General features: G+C 45.3%; 1 protein-coding gene across 1 annotated transcript in view; it reads left to right on the plus strand.

The window, feature by feature from the left end:
• Window positions 1–19,007, plus strand: part of LOC119178283 (uncharacterized) — a 61,087-nt gene extending 42,080 nt beyond the window's left edge. The window contains exons 2-4 of the mRNA XM_037429477.2: window positions 10,669–10,818; window positions 11,544–11,956; window positions 13,720–19,007. Coding sequence (XP_037285374.2) covers window positions 10,678–10,818; window positions 11,544–11,956; window positions 13,720–13,864 — 699 coding nt within the window. The 5' untranslated portion in view covers window positions 10,669–10,677 and the 3' untranslated portion in view covers window positions 13,865–19,007. The remainder of the gene's footprint in view (window positions 1–10,668; window positions 10,819–11,543; window positions 11,957–13,719) is intronic.

Genomic DNA, 19,007 nt, shown 5'->3' on the forward strand with positions numbered 1-19,007 from the left:
TACAACTCCTTCTTGTATACTTGTGCGACCCTTTATTGTTCTGCTGGCACACTTAAGCTCACTCAGGTACTCCTTTTTCCGTCTGGTCCCCCATGTTATCATTGCCTGTTTTCTTGCACTCCAGCAATTTAGCAAACTGTATTCTCCTAGTCTCTTGTCTTCCTGCTTGTTCATTGGTTGCCTGCCTCCTATAACGTCCGCCGGTGTGATGGATTGGGGCTCGTTAGGATCCTCATACACATAAGTAAGAGGCCGGTTGTTTGTTACTCCTTCTGCTTCAAGAACCACAGTCCGTAGCTCTTCTTCATACAAAAGTCGAGCACCTATAGTTTTTGCCATGGACGTCTCAAAGCTTCTGATCAGTCTTTCATAAAATCCTCCCCACCGTGAGCTAACTGTGCAATAAACTTCCATTTTATCTTCAGGTTACTGGTGTACTGCTGCACCCTCTCATCTTCCATCTTTAATATCTTGTTCATCTCTTTTTCAGATTTTTTAATGCTCTTGCACTGTATATTGTTGTACACAATCCTCTTCTACCTACGAAGCTTCAGAATGCTTGTATAAACGCTTCTGATGACATCTTCTTGACCAACACCAGTTGTACTGCTCTTGTTACTGCACACGTTATTATCACAATGTAGAACTTTGAAATTTTGTTGCCCTTCTCCTCTCGAGCATTTAGCGATCCAGCAAAGTCTATACCAACTGTGTCGAATGGCCTCGTCTGCGCTATCCTGTCAGCTGGTAGTGGTGAAATTTCTTCTGCCATTGGCCTAGAATTAAACCTCCTACATGTGATGCATTTCTTTATAGCATATTTCAAGATCTGTCGGCCACGCACAATCCAAAACCTCGTACTTAGATGTGTCAATGTTGCTGCAACGCCATCGCGCATTGCCACCTGATGCGCGTTCACAACTAGGAGTTCTGAAAAGTGACTCTTTCTTCGCAAAACAATAGGATGCTTCTCATCAAAGCTCAAATAACTCCCCCTTGTCATCAAGTCCGCAGAATTTTCATCACATTTACCATAGCTCCACTGACTCTCGTTAGACTTGCTCTCGATTTCTGCTGCGCGGTTGCGAACAAACAGATCTTTCGTCTTGTTTGACTTTATGCAGCTTTATGCAGCATAATACAATTTGAGAGTCAGTCCATAATTTCACACTCCCTAGTTTCTTGTTGAAATTCTCAGTTATATCACTGGCCAATCTGAGTGATATTGTGGCAGCCAACAACTTCATTCTTGCTAGTGTAATCTTTTTCATTGAAACGACTCTACCTGTTGCAGTAATTAGGTTGGCTTCATTGCGTCCATCAGAGTATTCTGTTACAATGTATGCTGCTGCTCCATACGCCATTGGACTTGCATCGAAGAACACGTGTAGAGTCGATGCTTTCACATCAGCTTGCCTGTTGTCATAGCATCTGTTAAGGGTGAAGTCATCTAAAAGTTGAAGCTCCTCCGACCAGTCCTTCCAAGCTGATCGATGCTGACTTGGTAACGGGTCGTTCCATTTCAGTTTTTTATCTAAATTTTTTCGCAGCAATATTTTTGCTCTAACTGAAAATATTGTCAAAAAACCTAAAGGGTCGTATAGCCTTGGCGTGGTTTGCAAAACCTGTCTTTTTGAGAGTTGTCGCATTTCTTTGTCATTTCGCCATGTAGTGTAGGGAAAGCTCAACACGTCGTCTACGAAATTTCATTTCAGTCCCAAAATCTTGATTTGTCCCTCTTTTCTTATCCCTCGATCCAGATCATATTGTTCTTCATCAAACAGTTTTCTTAGTTCGGCGTCATTTGAAGTCCATTTTCTTAAATTCATTCCCGCATTACAAAAATGACTCTTGCTTCTTTGTCTATCTTTGTCAATGTTGAGTATTCGTCAACTCCAGGTAAGACGTCATCGACGTAGATTCCTTTCCGGAGTTGTGCCACAACTGCAAAGTATTTCTCTTTGAATTCATCTAAATGTCGATAAATTGTGGCTGCTAGAAGAAAGCTACTTTGTGTAGTTCCGAAAGTAACCCTCGCCATCCTCCAAGTTTTTATCTTCGAGCTTGGCATATCTTCACTGGGTATTCTTTCCCACCACATAAATCACAGTGTGTCTCGGTCATTTTCGGGTATTTTGATCTGTAAAATGCTTTTTCCCCGTCGGCTGACATAGCGATCTTGTGATGTTGAAAGTTCATCAGCAAACTTGTGATGTCGGGGTTTAAGTTTGGCCCATTTTCTAAGTTGTCATCAAGGATTCCCCTGAATTATGGCTTGACGTTGCGTCAAAGACGATCCGCATCTTTGTCGTTGTTCGGTCCTTATTAATTACCGCTTTATGCGGCATGTACTATACAAATTTGTTCTATATATCTGATCCGGCACCTTCTTCCACGTTTTCGGCTATTTCTTGCACGAAGTTCTCTCGGATAGCTTTGTTGTAGGCAAGGAGGTCATCTTATCCTTGTATAATTTCTTTGTCACCTAGATAAGCCTCTTATCTGCAATGGTGTTGTTTTCGCCCTATGTTACGTTTTCCTTCCATGGTAGCCGCACTTGGTATCTTCCTGCCTTGAACTCAATTGTTTGTCAGACGTACTCTAGCACATTGTCATCGCTTATCTTTGCTGCTGGTTTCTCCTTGATTTACATGTTTTCCAAGTCCCAGAATCGCTGCAGGTCGTCGACAATCGTGTCTGACTTGGCACTGACTTTGAGTACCATAACCGTCGATGATTTTATTGGCACACAATGAAGTTCTACAGGACCTTGAATTGTCCATCCCAACATCATATCTATTGTCAATACTTTGGGTGAATCTTGCAAATGCGACCAGTGACTATGGTCCAGTAATATTCTGCTCCAAATAATATCGAAGTTTCCATATTTTTTTGTTTCTTTGTCCGTCTTCTCATTGTCATCAGGCAAATTCCCATCAATCTTGCTCTTTCGTGTATTGTCAATGGTGGCGATGGTAGCACGTCAAAGGATATAGCTTGTATTTCCAGTGCTTCAATTATGACTCGCTCCGATGTGGGGTTCTTCCTCACGCTGACCTCGACGACTTTCATGTCTAGTTCCATCTCCCCTCCTCCAAATGATCCTACGGTAACCCTTTCGGATCTTTTTACCTTGCACGCTAGTTTTCTTGACAGTCTTTTGAGGATGAATGTCCTCTGGCTCCAATTGTTCAGCAGAATCCGTTCGTAGTACCCGCTGTCTTCTTCCTCCGTCCTCGGAAAGGCTGTCTGCAGTAGTATGCACTTGTGTTCACCAGAGTGCTGTGCGTGCATGTTGCAGGCCTTGCTGGTGCCTAACCGGTAAGGTTGCATGCTTATACGTACTTGCTCAACATCGCTTTGCTGCTGTGCGGACTTCCCTGCAGGCGTACGTGGTCGACACATGGATGTCGCGTGCCTTCCCTTGCATGTTTTGCAGCGCACGTTAGCATGGCACATCTTCGCTGTGTGGTGAAGTCTAGTGTATCTAAAGCACCTTCAATCCGATTGCAAGGCTTCTTTCTTCTGTTGCATAGTAATGCTTCTTCTGCAATTTTTTGTGTAATGTCCAGTCATCTCACAGAAAGTGCATTTCTTTATCGAGGTGCTTTGAAACGTAAATGTTCAAGTCCGCCTCACCACAAATGAAAGTTTCCGGGACTTCAATAAACAACATTAATGGGGAAAGTGCTATGTCAAGTTTTGCGTGCACCGATGCCAAATGACCTCTGTTGTACTGAAGACGCTGTGTTTTTACTCTACCTACGCCAGATTTTTGGAACGAAAGCTGATGCTGCTCATAATTGCTCATCAAATAAGCTGCAGTATTTTTATTCACATACTACGGGTAATGGTCCTGCTTGAGTATGTTGGATACTGTCGGATACTGTGGGACAGCTGTTGGGTAATGTAAAATACCGTCGCCCAATACTAGCTTTCCCCGTTTACAACGACACAGTCTTCATTCAATGGCACTGAAATGATCGAATCACATGAAGTCTTTATTATTATTCTGGCTCCCTCGAGAACCTCTGCGTGCTGAGAGGCGCGCATACGCAGGCGTGCATATATTCTAAGCAGTCACGCCCCTAAATGTAAACACTAGTCCAGTCTGCTGTATTCGGTATTACACTTAACCCGCTTGGCTCACGCAATCAGTATGATCACTCCATGCACAGCATGACCAGCCAGAATTGCAAATGAGCTCCGTCGCGTGACAGATTCGACGTGTGGTATGCACGGGGGGTGATGGTGCGGCCATTTCAGTGTCGACGAAGGGCGACGCCCAGATAGAACAGGCGCTTTCATATTTGCACGAAGTCCCGGATGAAACTTTGCATAAGCGGACGACGTGCCTTCTCGCCATCAACCGAGCGATGTAAATTTGTGCTCACCCACTCACTTCGAGAACGAAGGCCTTACTCCGGGAGACGAGGGGCATGCGACGTCATCGACCTGGTCCAGATGAAGAAGTCAAAGGTTACTAAAGCTGGTCGTGTCACCCCGTGTTTGATGAGGCTTAACCGTGCAAGCGGGGAGTTAGTGGGGGGCACTAATATTCGAAGGGGGACGCCAAGTCTGCCCCATATACGCTTAGTCGGACCTGTGCCATCGTTGCTTTATGTGCAAGGTCATTTGCATGCAGTTTTAACTCGACAGCATTTCCATGAAATTTCATTTTTTTGGCATTGGTGTCGGTGTCGTTGGTTGTGAGCGAGAGATTTGTTTTGTCCCTGACCGAGAAATCGAGAAGCATGCATATAAAATAAATAATAAAAACTTTTCAATCAAGTCAGCATCGAACTTGGCCTCCCTTCATGAAAAGCCATGAGAGGAAAAGAAGAAGAAATGGTTTGCTCGGGCAGACCTATTTACCTACTTATTTACCTAATTTATTCATAAGTCTACTTATGATTATTCACTTTTATATCCCATAAACAACTGAATAATCATTTTTTGATCCAAATCGGAAATTCCTTTTCCCTATTACTATAACCACCCATTTAATGGTCATTCTCTCGTAGTGGGTGCCAGCCAAAGCATATAGAAACAAGCAAGCAAGCAAACATTCGCCATTGTGACTGTTCTGTGATGAACTGGACAAAAAAGATAATTTTTTTTCCTGCAGGCGATTTACTGCTGCACGAGAAACCCTTTTAGAAATGCATTTACGCTGTATTGGTATGAATTTATCTCCCCCTGTCATTTTCTATTTTGGAACCACTATTTCAGGATGCTGGGTACGAAGGTATGCGCGGCTGTCAGGGACCATATTAATTAAACTAATCGGTTGACTAATAATTCTGCATTATTATTCTAACATGTCTACATCATTATATACGTATAAAATTATAAATTATCAGGATACCGCTCTAGATTAAGAAAGAAATATTTTTCATTTAAATAAACATATGCCTTAGGTCAAAGCACCATAATACAACCTGAAATTCCCAGGAGCGAGAGATGCAACGCTGGCAGCGAGAAGTCCTCGTAACGATGAAAAACCTATGCCAAAGACGACGTGCCCGAAGATATATGAGGGGTGCGAACCCTTCGTTTGAATGCGAGGCTAAACCTCTGAAGTTTGGACATTCGTTTCGTGTCTGTATGTGCTTTGACTCTAACCTTTATTCACTGAGAATCGACGCAGAAACAACTAATAGCCTGACAAGGACCTGAAAACAACCTGTAAGCGACCAGATTAGTCTTCGGAATTGTCCAGTTTCAATGTTTCAAGCCTCTCCCGTTCTGTGCAAAGTTGCCTTTTTTTTGTTCACCATGCGTAGTTTTACGATGCATGTGTGCATTTTTCGTGCTTTTATGGGCTTTCTGTGTTTATGTGTTTATGTGCATAACAATAAATTCATAGCTGCCATCTGTATCGCATTGCATGTTCTGCGAACCGCTGTGTGACGAAACTTTGTTTGCCTTGGGGCCATGGTGCCGTGGATATTTCAGCAGTAGCTTTTTCCCGTATATCGCGTCAGTAACAGCAATAATTACCGCTTGCTCGTTATTTGTATTTTATGTTCCAGCGGCCTGTATTACGAGATATACAACAACCTGGGCAATTTTCAAATGTATTCTTGTTTTGTTTTTTCCCACGTGCTTCCTAGAAGCATTACACAGTGTCACATCACACTCCGTGAAGAACAATGTCTCGTCAAGGAGAGAAGCCCTTAGACAGACGGTCGTTTCGTGTCACGAGTTTTCTTGTCTGTTTAAGCCGCCCTTGTGGTTCTTCGTAGAAGTCTCTCGATTCCACTGGGTACTACTGACCTGTTATATCCTTCTTCCTGCTCGCTGTAGCACCTGCGAACTTGATACGCGTGCACTCTTAAGAAAGAAAGGCGGTAGTGCTTGCTAACTTTGGGGTCACACGTGTTATAACCCTGGTAGAAAGTGAAGTTAGTGAAGGCGAGGATGGCAACAGTTACTATCAGCACTTGGTAACTGTTACTACCCTAGCAGTTACGACCCTTCCTGTAATGACAAATTGGAAGGCATCGCACGGTATCACTAAGTACTCACAGTTTTTTTTTTTTCAAACACAGAAAGGCCACTTGCTCTACGCAGTCATAGTTACCTGTTCAAAAGCGTGTCGTGTATGTCTTGATGAAAATTGATCCGGTTTAACGTTCTCAAAGCCTCATGAAGTCAACAAGGTCATTATTCTTGATTGTCATGCTGGCTGAACTGCACAGTGTGCAGCTCTCGGCCTCTGTAGACGATGATGATGACGACCATCATCACTGTCACCCTTTTGGAAACTGAGCTAATCAAGTTTGAAGCCGAGCTAATCAACAATAAAGGGAAGTTACATCTGGAGCCGCTAGTATTTTCTGTCTCTCTCGCCATGCTTTTTTTCTTCATTAACGTTCTGATCCACACTTCCCGGATGCCTCCTCCTCTTTTCTGCTCTCAATTCCTCTGTCATCTGCGTAAGGTAGTGAACTAAATGCTTGACTCGCTGAAATCAGTGCATTTCCGCCCCTCGCTAACTATGCCTTTTTGACTCCCTCCAATGTCTACAACAACCCCGCCACTATTACTTTTTTTTTTGCTTTGCTTTCGCATCTTTACGCTATCGCTGACTCTATGTTCCTTTATTAATAAAGTTTACAACTTTCTCCGTTTATCAGAAACGCTATATACCCAGACCCATCCTACAGGCAAAGCTCAGTGTAGTAGCAATTCTTGTAGGAACCTGACTACGCCTGCAATTCATGCGTGGACCTTAACCTAACAGTGTGATCATTTCATTTGGAGGCGCATCTGCACGGGCCTGCAGCGGCATGCAACAGCGCTCGTGACTTCATACCTTACCGCGACCTCCCAGACAGTCTGCCTTCACTCGATTTGGCACGCTCCAGTGCGCATGCCAGTTGTTCTCGCGCCCGCTTAACTGTCTTTCTTTCCTTGTTTTCTTTTTTTCATTTAGTGGAGGGCTTGTAGTGATACAGCTTGTTTTGTTTTTGTTTTGTTTTTTGCCCACCACGCTCCGCGAGTGGCAGCCGTGAAAAGGACGCTGAAAAGAACACTTCTCAAAGAAGGGTTTAAAAAGAGAGCGAGAAGAGAATAAGAGGTTGGTTCGCACGAGTTCTCCGGCAGGGGCAACTGCCCCCCTTTAGCCACGGCTCGTTGAAGCCGCCGGACAACCGAACAGCGCAACTGAGCGCGGTCGCGCGCGTAAAAGCGACGGCGTAACGGCACGCGCTTGCGCAACGAATTACGTTCTCGATCCTTCTTCCCACTCTCGTCTGTTCTTCTTCATCTTCCCCCTTACGTGTCTCTCCAGGTAGCGCTCGTCCACGCTCCCGGCTTTCCCCGAAAGCGATCCGTGCCGTCCAGTTCTCGTTTACGCGAGTGCGCGCACACGCTCGCGTCCGACTTTATTCATTTGTTTCGGTTCGTTCCTTGCACGGTGAAGTGAGGATGCTTACTGACCACGACGGCCGCTACCAACTTTTTTTTGTCATTATACTCAAGATTTTGATCAATTCTTCTCCTTTTTTTTCCAGTTTGGTGTTACTTTTCTTTTTTCTCTCTTATTCTGAATTCTGTCCTAAACAGAAAACGAAAACCTCAGTGGCCGTGGTGCGCAATGTGAGGATGTGATTGTTACTTGGGCGTACGCAATCAGAAGAATAGAATGCAGTATGTGTGCAGATCGTCGGCGCGACCTGGTTTGCTTTCGGCCACGTTTCTCTACGTTTGCAACGATCTCACAGTGGTCATTTCGGGCGACGAGAAGTACACCTAAATACGGGATGCGTTACTGCTTCTGCCAAAAAAAAAAAAACAAGATGCTTCGCCAACGCACAAGCTGTCACCCACTTGTGTTTCTGTCGTGCAGTACCTTTAGGACCGTAAATAAATGTAGCTATCGTTCTCGGTGACCGCGAAAATCTCTTGGTTTAATTTAACGTGTGTGAACACCGGCAGTATGGTTGGTTGATGTGGTTTAAGACTGGGTAATCTAGTATAAGTGCGAAACTAAAGGGACCATTTCTTTTCTTGTTTTCATCAGCGTAAGAGTTGTGTGTGGCCTACATAACGCGGTATCATCACCCGCTTAGCCACACGACACAAGTGGTTCACGCCAACAACTTAGATATCGCAACCTAAAAAATTTTTCTCGCAAGTGTAATTAACAACAGTAAAAGTTGGACCATCTCCCGCTAATGGCAACCATGTGTAGATGCGAAGCAGCGGGCGCTAGAACTTACACTGGCGTTGACTACGGCGCTGGCGCTCATCAAGCGAGCGAAGTAAAGACGCCCTTAACTGAATTCCGAACGCGTGATACAGTGCCTACAATACGGGGTGGTCAGTGAGCGGTTGCACAGCGCGAACATTCGTTTATTTACAAGCAGAGGCTGCTCCGTTCGGTCTTGCGAGGCGAGAGAAGAGGAGGGGAGCGACAGTTTTGCGGGTGTCTTCCTGGGTCAGCCCGTGACGCGAGCATGCGCGTCTCGGTACAAAATGCGAACGTACGCAGTGGGGGTGTACGGAGGGACAGCGTTACACAGGCTAGTCAAAGAGCTGCTTCGCATCTAATACAAACCGTAAGCGCACAAAGAGGGGGGTGGTGAACATGACACGCCGAGCAATTCGGCCATCTTCAGTGATCGTATATGACTGTTCACTGTCCCCTGTTTTATTTACAAACAAAAAAACTCGACCGGTCCTATTACGCGGGTAAATTGAGATGGCTCATTAGATGTTCACTTGGCAACACTAGTAGTGGGACACAATGTTTTCTTGTATGATTATGAAGCCGTCTATATCCCTCTGTAACTCATTAACATTTAAAGCCTCACATGGTGAACAACTAAAACAAATGTCAACGAGCTGTACACCCTACAAAAACGTATTTTTTGGATAATTGAAAATTTATCTTATCTACACGCTTTTTGCCATTATTCATAGCAATTGACATATTAATAATGCAAGAAATAATAGACAAGAAATAAATTATTGCTATAGTTCTCAACAATGTTTTTCGAGAACTTCTTTGGAGATAAAACGTTTACAACACTAAGAAAACACTGAGTAACAGGTTTTACACGCACTAACTATGGCATGGAAACTATGGCATGGATTATCAGCCTTCTTACATTCCCATTCTACTGACATCCAGAGATAAAAGTACCATAAACCCAGATTACATCAAGCAAAAGATAGGGTCCTACGAGTGAACAATACAGGAATAACTTTTCCTCTTAAGGGCGAAGCTCCTTCAGGCATGGGGCGGTCGTCATCTGTATGTATGCATGTATGTAGTGATCATCTCACAGCATATTCACGGAGTGAGTGATGATGAGTGGGGCGAAGCTTCGAAGGATTTTATCGGCAAACCATGAATCATCCGCTGGCCGCCACCATCTGTCGTCTGTCTGTTTGACGCACGAACGGATGGAAGAACGCAAGGACAGACCAACGGACGCACAGACGGACGCACGAATGGACGCACGGACGAACAGATGCACGCACGGACGGACGGACAGAGGGACGGAAGGATGGGCGAATGGACAGATGGACGGACGGGTGGAAGGATGGATAGACGGACGGATGCATGGACGGACGGACGGACGGACAGACGTACAAACGGACGCATGGACAGAAGCAAGAACTAACAAACGGATGGAAGCACGGACGGACTGACGAAACTTCGCCCCACTTAACATCATTCACTCCGTGAATATGCTGTGATTTTTTTTTTTTTTTGGCGCTGGCTCGACGTTGTCACATACAGCCTTTTTCTTTTATAGTGACAATAATGTATGAAAGTATGCATTTCGTGTTTTTACTCATGCACTGCGTTCATAAAATTGCATAGCTCTTGTATGTCTATCTACGGATGCGCCACCAGAGTGAACATGTGTGCAGCACCGTTTTGAGTTCAAGGGAGCGCCATCTTTGTTTGAGTGGTGTGTCTTTAGAAGATGAGTTGACACTTCAGCAGACATTTGTGCCTTTTTGTCATCGTCCTGGAAAGAACACGTGTACCCTTCGTTATTTGTCATTGCCTGAATAAGCAATTCCAATTCCAAGTTTCCTAACTGGGTAACATGGGTTTGGCGAAGGTTAATAAAAGGTTAGTGTTGCCGATGACGATTATTTATTGATTTTCTTTCCCGCGGCCACTCGGCTCTGATGTCGCAGGCCCACAGGATGCGCGTGCAATGGCTCAGTGTATCCCTGGTGCTGCACTGCTGGCTTCTTCTCGTCCTGCTGCTGTCCTGCTCGGCGGCAGACTCAACCACGCTGAACAGCGCCGGTCAGAGCATCCACGACATCAAAGGAATACCGCAGGTGATGATAACAAATCATGCACAGCTTACATTAACAGTAATGTAGAGTAAATTCAAATATTGGAGAATGTGTGCTGAGACTACTTGGCCCAAGACTCCCAGCAGACTCAGACTCGCCAAGGCTCAGGCCGAGAAATGACAAACTTGTCACCTAAAGAAGGTTCTCGAAGAAACAAGCATCTTGTGGAATTATTAAGGTGCGCTTTGTACTGAAAGCAGAATGCGTAATAATAATCTTCGAGTGTGTTCGGAATTCTGTAATGATGGTAACGTGTAGTTCATGTTGTGTGTAGTTATTTGTATCGCGTGTTTTTCCATTTGCAGAACAACTGTACAGAACTTGTAAATGTATTTTACATACATTGAACTCGTACTATAACTCTTGCATGTTTATACTCATGTACCGTTGAATTGCACTGTGTTCGCACATCTTGTGCTCTACTGCACGACGCACGTTAAGCCTTTTTCACTCTTAGTACTTGATATTTCGTGTTCTAAAAAAGAAGGAGTAGCCAGTATCACCAAAGAGGCGTCAATCTCCCCAATTCACCATTCCAATAAGAAAAGCGGGTCTGATCACTAATTGTGCCATTTGAGCACAATCTCGGTGAGCCTGAGTCAAGTACATCCTAAGTAAAAGAGCGGCAATCAGTGAGTCAATCAGGGCGAGTTCCCTTAATCTCGGCTGCCTGCACTTTGTAGGCTGATGTGATGCGTACTACGCAGGTGACCAAGAAGGGCAACCCGTTGCTGATGCTAATGGAGCCGGCTCTACCGGCGCTTAAGTACATGCTTCCGCTGGTGGCCCTTCTGGCTCTGCCCGAACTGCTGAGCACGGCCCTTACGAGCCTGCGGAGCATGGCGGCGATTAACGCGGGTGCCTACACGGTCCAAGCCCGGCGCAGAGGCCGAAGGGGCACCATGGATGGAGGCCTAGGGGGCGGCGCGGTTCCCGGTGGCATCGACTACATCCAGGGCGCCCAGCAAATGATCACCCTCCTGACGCGCCTGGACGAGGCCGTGCAGCGCTACGGCCAGCAGGATGCCTCTTGCCAACTGAAGGCCATGTGCGAGTTTCACCGTTCCGCGATGAGTCCCGAAGCCGGAACTGTAGCGAAGAACATCATCTCTATGCTCAAGTGAGTAGCGAGCACATTCGCATATCGCGCACTGTCGAAGTCACGCTGTGGAACGTAGCCATGTAAACCTAAAAAACTGCTGTAGATGCTTGGTCGGTTGGTTGTTCTTAAGAGTCTTCACACAAACCTCTTCTAGGGATACGCCTCAAGTCGGACGGTGCTTTGCTTTTCGAGATGCTTGGCATGCTCCTTCAGACCAGAGTGGTAGTGCGTGAAATGACCAACTCATATGCAACGCAGGGATGTAAAATATACAAAAGCATTCTAGATGAGCTCCACAAAAGCCATCGAGGGGCAGGAACGTTTGTGAAAGGATCAAAGTCGGGATAAAGACGATTTTTTTCCGCAATGAAATTTTGTGCTAGGTTTGCTGTAGAACTCATGTGGGTTCCCTTAGATAACTCATGCTCCAAACAAACTGGCAGTGATTTTGTTTCATTTTTCTCTTTCAAGCGTCTACATGGTGGCAAGCAAATAAAGCTTATGTACATGGGATTCATAATGGCTGCGGTTGCAGACGCTGAACTACTGCTATAGCTGTAGCACTTGGTTTTTTTTTGCATGTTGCTTATCTCATTTCTTCCTATAGCTGTTTTTTTTTCTGGTCATATCATAGCCACCGTAGCAGCATCTGATTTCCGTCACTGATATCTCCAGTATTGAAAAAGGAAGTAGCCATATCCCCTCCAGGATCGAAAGTGGGTACTCTCACGGGGGCGTCTGCAACTTCATCACTGAGGCCGCGTTCACACTGAGCATCCCGGCCGCCGAAAGTGCTCCAAATCCGGTTCGGCGGCGGCGAGATCCGCCGAAAGGGCCCTCTCCGCGCCGATCGCTCTCGGACCGATCTTTGCAGCGTCTGCCGCCGAATCGGTCACCACGGACCAATAGGAGCGCTAGTCAAGGAGTTTTGAAAAATTGCGGCCAAGCCCTTTCACTCCTTATGCCGCAGTTCACGTAACTGAATGTTGAAACCAACGGGAGTTTAACCTACTCTTTGCCTACTTCACCTCCATATTTCGTGAAAGAGGTGACCGAGCTTGCTGTTGGCGTGACCAAGCTTGTTGCGGTCTTGCAGAACAAAACGAACCCACCAACGCCGCTGGCGTCGGTGGTTTTTCTGCTCTTCGTGCATTACAAGACAGCCACTTGCCAGCAATGTAAGCAGTACTGTATTTTCTTGCTTCTTGCGTACGAGAATCGTCGAAGTATACACCACCACATAGCGTAGTAGCGTTTGCGAGCCGCGGCAACAACCGGGTGACAGCGCATCCATCCCGCGTTCGCCCCGTAGTAGATGGCATATTTGGCGGTGCGGGGCGCGTCCAGTGCGGACGACGCTGCGTTTCGACGGCAGGGGAATTTCGGTCGCTGTAGAAAGCAGATGTTTCAGTGTGAACTAGGCATGAGAGTCTGTTAGTGGTGGCGCCGTGTTTTCTATTGCAACAAAAACTCGGAAGCGGAGTTGTACACCGCAACGACACAGTGTGTCACGATTGATTACACCAAAAAGTTGCTATATTTGTTGCAAGATGTTTTGAAATATCCCACATTGAGGAGAGTTAAAAAAGGGCTGACTTGCATCTTTGAATAAGTCGAAAATTGGCAAAACTTGCAGGGAACTCTTCGTTGGCTGTTGATGTCATATTGCTTAATATGACTTCCTGTGCACATGTGTAACTGGGCATGAGTAAGAAGGGATCATTGGAAATATAAATGGGCTGATATTTATAACTGACGTGCGCCTAACCCTATATACGCAGGGCTGACGGTCGTGTGGAGAGGTCAGCGATGCCGGATGATCAGAAGGCTGCGATGCAAGACTTCCTCAAGGCTGCCCAGAACGGGCTGCACCAGCGGAACTGCTCACGCATCTACAGCGACTGCCACGACACCACTACCACCTAACTAGGATCGCTAGCTAATTAATCTACTGGTCGTCCATTTCGGTATTTCCTTTTTTTTCGCATGTTCGCCCTGGAACCAACAAAGCTGCGAGATCAACGAGCCAAGCCATGTTTTCAGGAGCCAATTGTGGAGGTGCAGGTCAAGATACCGTGCGCGTTTTGTGAGTGCCGAAAGCGAAGGGCTGCAAACTGAAAGTGACAGTTGCTTAGTGCTCTCCGTGGTGAGGAGATTCGCTCCAGCAAAAGGCTGCAGAATTCATCTGCATCGGCAACACGGAGCTTGGTGACGTTATAAAGAATGGGTCGAAAGTTAGAGAAAAGTCAAGTTGAGGGGGGCTGGTGACGTCCGCCTGTGAGTAAAATAGCATCGACGGCGGGACGAGGTCGACAAGAGAGTGAGTTTGGCTTGTCAGTGACACAATCGCTGCTCTGTATGGGCGCAGTGGCTCTGCGAATATTTTCGAGAGTTAATCGGCACACTCCAGGGCTAAAGCGCTACGTCTATCGGGCCTGTGGCATCCTGATTAGCGAAAGCAATGAGCCAGGCTGGTAACTATTTATCAAGAAAATAAGACGCTTCCAAGTCACTTTTAGATAGTTACCGCTTGTCATGCGATTACATCAGGTCGTAAACGTTGCGGCTCCCCAATCAAGGCAAATCACGTCGCGTTGCGAAACACGTTAACTTGATCAGTAAATAAGACTGGAAAAATCGCGAAAAGAAAAGAAACTATGGCGCAAGCAACCGCGCTCACAAAAGTTACTTACAGCTCCACCTTAGTACTTCATAAGCGCAATTTCTCAAGCAAAAAAAAATGACACCTGAATACTCCTGTCAGGCAACATACACGTTTGTACAGTCACTTTTCTGTCTTGCGTACTGCTTCTCAATGCAATTTAATTATTTCTAATTAGCCATTGTTACATTACCGATACTTCTAACAGGTAAAAACGGGTTAGCGCTACGAGCAAATATACGTAATGGTTTTATGTGAGATGCCAGCCCAGCTGGCACGTCAAGTATACGTTTCGTCAAAGCCTGTTGCCAGACGAGCATGCAGCGAAAGCTTCAACAGGTTGTGCTTTCGAACTTGCCCCTTGTTTACTACCTCCCACAATATTTCGCAATTCATTTGTGCCTGCATATGTCATCTTTATTATGCTGTGTTCTTGATACTCTCTGTAAGACAGCTCCATGCATTTGTTTTCTTCTATGCAAACTGTGTTTTCTGTCACGAAGATGATGTTATGTGGTGCAATGTGTGTGTAGAAAAAGTTGTTCATGATTTAGAGCACGATGCGCTGCCTAGCATCTCCAGCGACCTTCAGCTTTCTTGTTAGTCGTAATAGAAGCCAACAGGAACGATTTCCTTCGTATACCCGGCAAGTGAGCAGGTTTCTTTTTTCATTTTTTTTTTTCGTTTAGAAGGCACGCACATTTCTCCAGTGAACTACCATCAGAAGGTATTTCGGTCAAAATGTTTCACTCATGCAGTCAAACGTTTATGTCCAAAGCAATGGTATTTGGGTATGCACACGCCCAACCTACATCTCATGCACATTCACTGGTATTTTGTTCAGTTTCGTCAAGTACTCTCTTGAGTACTGAGCCTAACCGCTGCTACTCGAAGATTCGATAGTGGCTTCACTGCTTCGCTCAAGCCCGCTGTTATAGTGTAATCGCACACGTTACCAGAAATAGTCGCTCATCTGTTTCAAATTTCGATGCACAGCAACTGACTGCGGTCGTTGCTTCAGCATAAGCACTGCATGTAAGTACGCTGCTGATCAGCTGAAGCGCGGTAACGGCTGGAACGTTACTGCGCTACCGATGAGCATTGGCCGATCGGCTGAGGGCCTAGTGTCGTCACAACGTGAAACCAGGGTTCTCGCTTTCTTCGAGATGTCAAAATGAGCCGTATTCGTGCCCCCAGAACTCAGTGGTGGTCCAATGAGAAAACCACCATCCACTCCGTGTTGCTACAGGCGCCCTGTTTTACTTGACATATAAGTACACGATCCCTGATACACCTTTTCATGCATGTTGAGTGCTTAGAGAAAAAAAGCAAAATCAGGTGAGACCAGTAGGAGAGGACAGATAAAATGCTCGTCCTCAACTGAATTTTATTACGTGAGAAAAAAAAAGGTCCTTATATGTACGTCGAGACAGTTGAAGACAAGGGTCGTGTCTCTCCTACACGTATTTTTGGTCTATCGTTTTGTTGTTGTTTTTTCACTTACTTTTAAGCACTAAAAATGCATGAAAAGTATATTCCCTCATCTATCCCAGCCCTCTTCTTTAACAAGTATTACTACATACGCCATCTCCTCTTGGTGACGCGAATTAGGCTATGTGCTGGATACGGCGTTAAACCTCTGCCGTACACAACTGAAGTTCCTGTCGCTGCACGAGGCCATCAATTTATTTCCCCCACGGCCCGACGTGTCTCTTCTCTGGAAGTCGTCCTGCGATTCCTCACCAACATCAACTTCAGAGTAGTTTCCTCGTGGACGTGTGAGACATATCAGCTAAATGGGCGTATAAGAAGTAATTTCCCAGAGCTTGAACTCTGTGCTCATTGCATTTATTGTAATTTGGTGCTGAGCACGTGTGTGCTTGATAAGCTTTTTTTGTTGTTGTTGAAGCCTCAGCATCACTAAATTTCCGTCCTGCCGATATCAGTTTCGTATATAAATACTGTCACAATGCTCATGTTTAAGCACTTGAGTGAAAAGTATATACAAAGCCATCCCAGGTCACTGTGTAAAGTTGATTGTATTAGTGAACGAGAAGCGTGACCCTTCAGCTTAAGCGAAATACCTTTAACCGTCGCTCACTTTAAGCAAACGCTCTTCTCTAAGACACAGCCTTTCATTTCTGAATGTAAAATATTCCAGCAGAGCTTACGCCAGCTTTTATGTGTTGACGACGCATGAAAATCTGTTGCCGAAGCTGGGAAATTATTCTATGCGCCCTGTTGGGGCATGGGAATCAAAAGGCATGGCTCTTCTACTTCTGTACTGCAGCTTATTTTGCATCAAGTTTTGGTCGTTCTGTATCTTGGACCGACACGCTGTGAGCACTTCTTTGCTTCTTCTGCGAAGACAAAACTAGACGGTATTTAAAAAAAGAGAGAATGGGACAATGAAAACGCTTCACACATAAGTTTCTTTTTTCCTTTCTCTTTTTGATTATGCCTTTATTGCAACAGAAGCGTGGAAGAATGACGCCAGAAGCGGCAGGACGTAGGCACCCTGAAAAGAAAATTGCAGGTTCGCTAGGCCCCATAATTTTTGCTAAATGTTAATTTTATAGCAAGGGTTTGCATTCCTGACAAACTATGTCTGGTAGCTTGCAGAAAACCTGTAGGTATAACAGCAACACAGTGCCAGAGTGTGGTTGCTCATCCAAACCCACATACTGTGGGCTCGGAGGTGTGGCTCCGGGAGCCATTGCCACTGGGTTGATACCAACGCCCTCCTAATGCAGTGGAAGTCATCTTGTTGGGCATGCATTCGAAAAACTTAGCGAATGATTTTAATCACACACTGTTTAATAATCCAGCGAATGGTATCAAAAACATGTATTAAGCTAACACTCAGCCTAACGTTACCACAATTATGACCTATGAAGTCCCTTAGAATGTTCGAAGAACGAACGAACCTTACCAGTGCCATCAGGGCAGTGAGGTGCACGGTAGGAGAGTATTTGCGGCAACGAGATGCAGAAGACACAACAATTCGTCCGAGCCTGTCATCACTCTGGCGCTTCTGATCACTGCCGCCCGAGGTGCTGCACTTTAGGTTAGTTCCGGTAATGGAAGCTATAAACAACACTGAAGAAATAAGTGTCAAACGCCCCACAGTGTTCGCATTTTATTCTCTGTTGTCCAAGTTTTATGTTCGTACTGTTAGTCCAACTACGCCCGTTTAAATCAGATATCTCCAACCACCTTGCCACTCGGCGTCTGCAGGTAACTTACAACGTTTTGCCGATCATCTGTTCTACGATGGCATTCAGATGTTAGAACAGTAAGATTAATTCCCTACGACGTTCTACCAAAGGTTGTCCGTGAACTGAAATGAAACCGCCCCCAGTCAATAGATGTGCACCATTTGCGAAACCAAATACTGTGGATTGTGCAGCCCACGATATTGTCAGAACGGAATCGAAAAAGGCCTTGCCGACTCAATTTTTTGCATGTTCATGCTTAAACTTTAAGGCATAAGTTTTTCTTCAGAACAAGGCAAACAGTACACATAAATCTTTTGTGGTCTTTCTTCTCTTCTTTGTGCCATCCAGGACTGAGTCCAGAGAGCAGGACTCTCAGGGACACTGCACAGGCGATGCCTTTTTTTTTTTTAGCTAAAGACCCTGTCTCCAGGACTCGGGCTCTACGAAGATGCCAACGCCAGCTTGTATGCCTTGCTCTTTCATTCTCTATTGGATGTGCTACACTACTATAACTGCGTGTGACGTGCCAGCAAGGCCAACGTTGAAATATTGCGGCAACTATGAAATGACCAGAGCTTTCGATACTCTCTATCCAGTTTCAACAACAGCCTATTTATAGCGAGAGAAAGAAGTGTCGGGGCCGAAAGCTGCCTTTGTCATGAACAACAACGAAGACCATAACATCCTGCTACGCGTAATGCCCTGCTTTTAGTGAACCAGCGTGATGTTTACCTATGCGCGAATAATCAGCTGTCACGGAACAGTTTACCATCTGGAAATGTAGTGTTCGCACCTTCACTCTCATCACACGGGCCCCACTTAAAAGTTGAGTCTGAGCTGTGCTTTAGAACAACTTCTGGGCATTTTTTTCAAGAAATTTATGCCTTAGGATCATTCCCAGCATCATATTGACATTTTTCCGATTCAACCGAAACAATTCCCATATAATCAAGTTGGCTTCACCGTCTTCGTGCTTTTTGCTATAGTGGTGCTTCCGCAAATAAATGTGGGTGTTCACTGTGCCACTTTGCTTTATCAGGGACTATGTGACGATATCAGCAACTTGGAATCTTTTCATTGTCGTGTTTTCTTTTTTTTTGCACTCACCAAGCTAACCTTGTAAATAGTGATTTTGCCTAGACGGCCAAAGTGGTTTAACAGCATTGAAATAAAAGCTGATTAAAACATA

The sequence above is a fragment of the Rhipicephalus microplus genome, chromosome 1 (genome assembly GCF_043290135.1).
Source record: "Rhipicephalus microplus isolate Deutch F79 chromosome 1, USDA_Rmic, whole genome shotgun sequence".
NCBI lineage: Eukaryota > Metazoa > Arthropoda > Arachnida > Ixodida > Ixodidae > Rhipicephalus > Rhipicephalus microplus.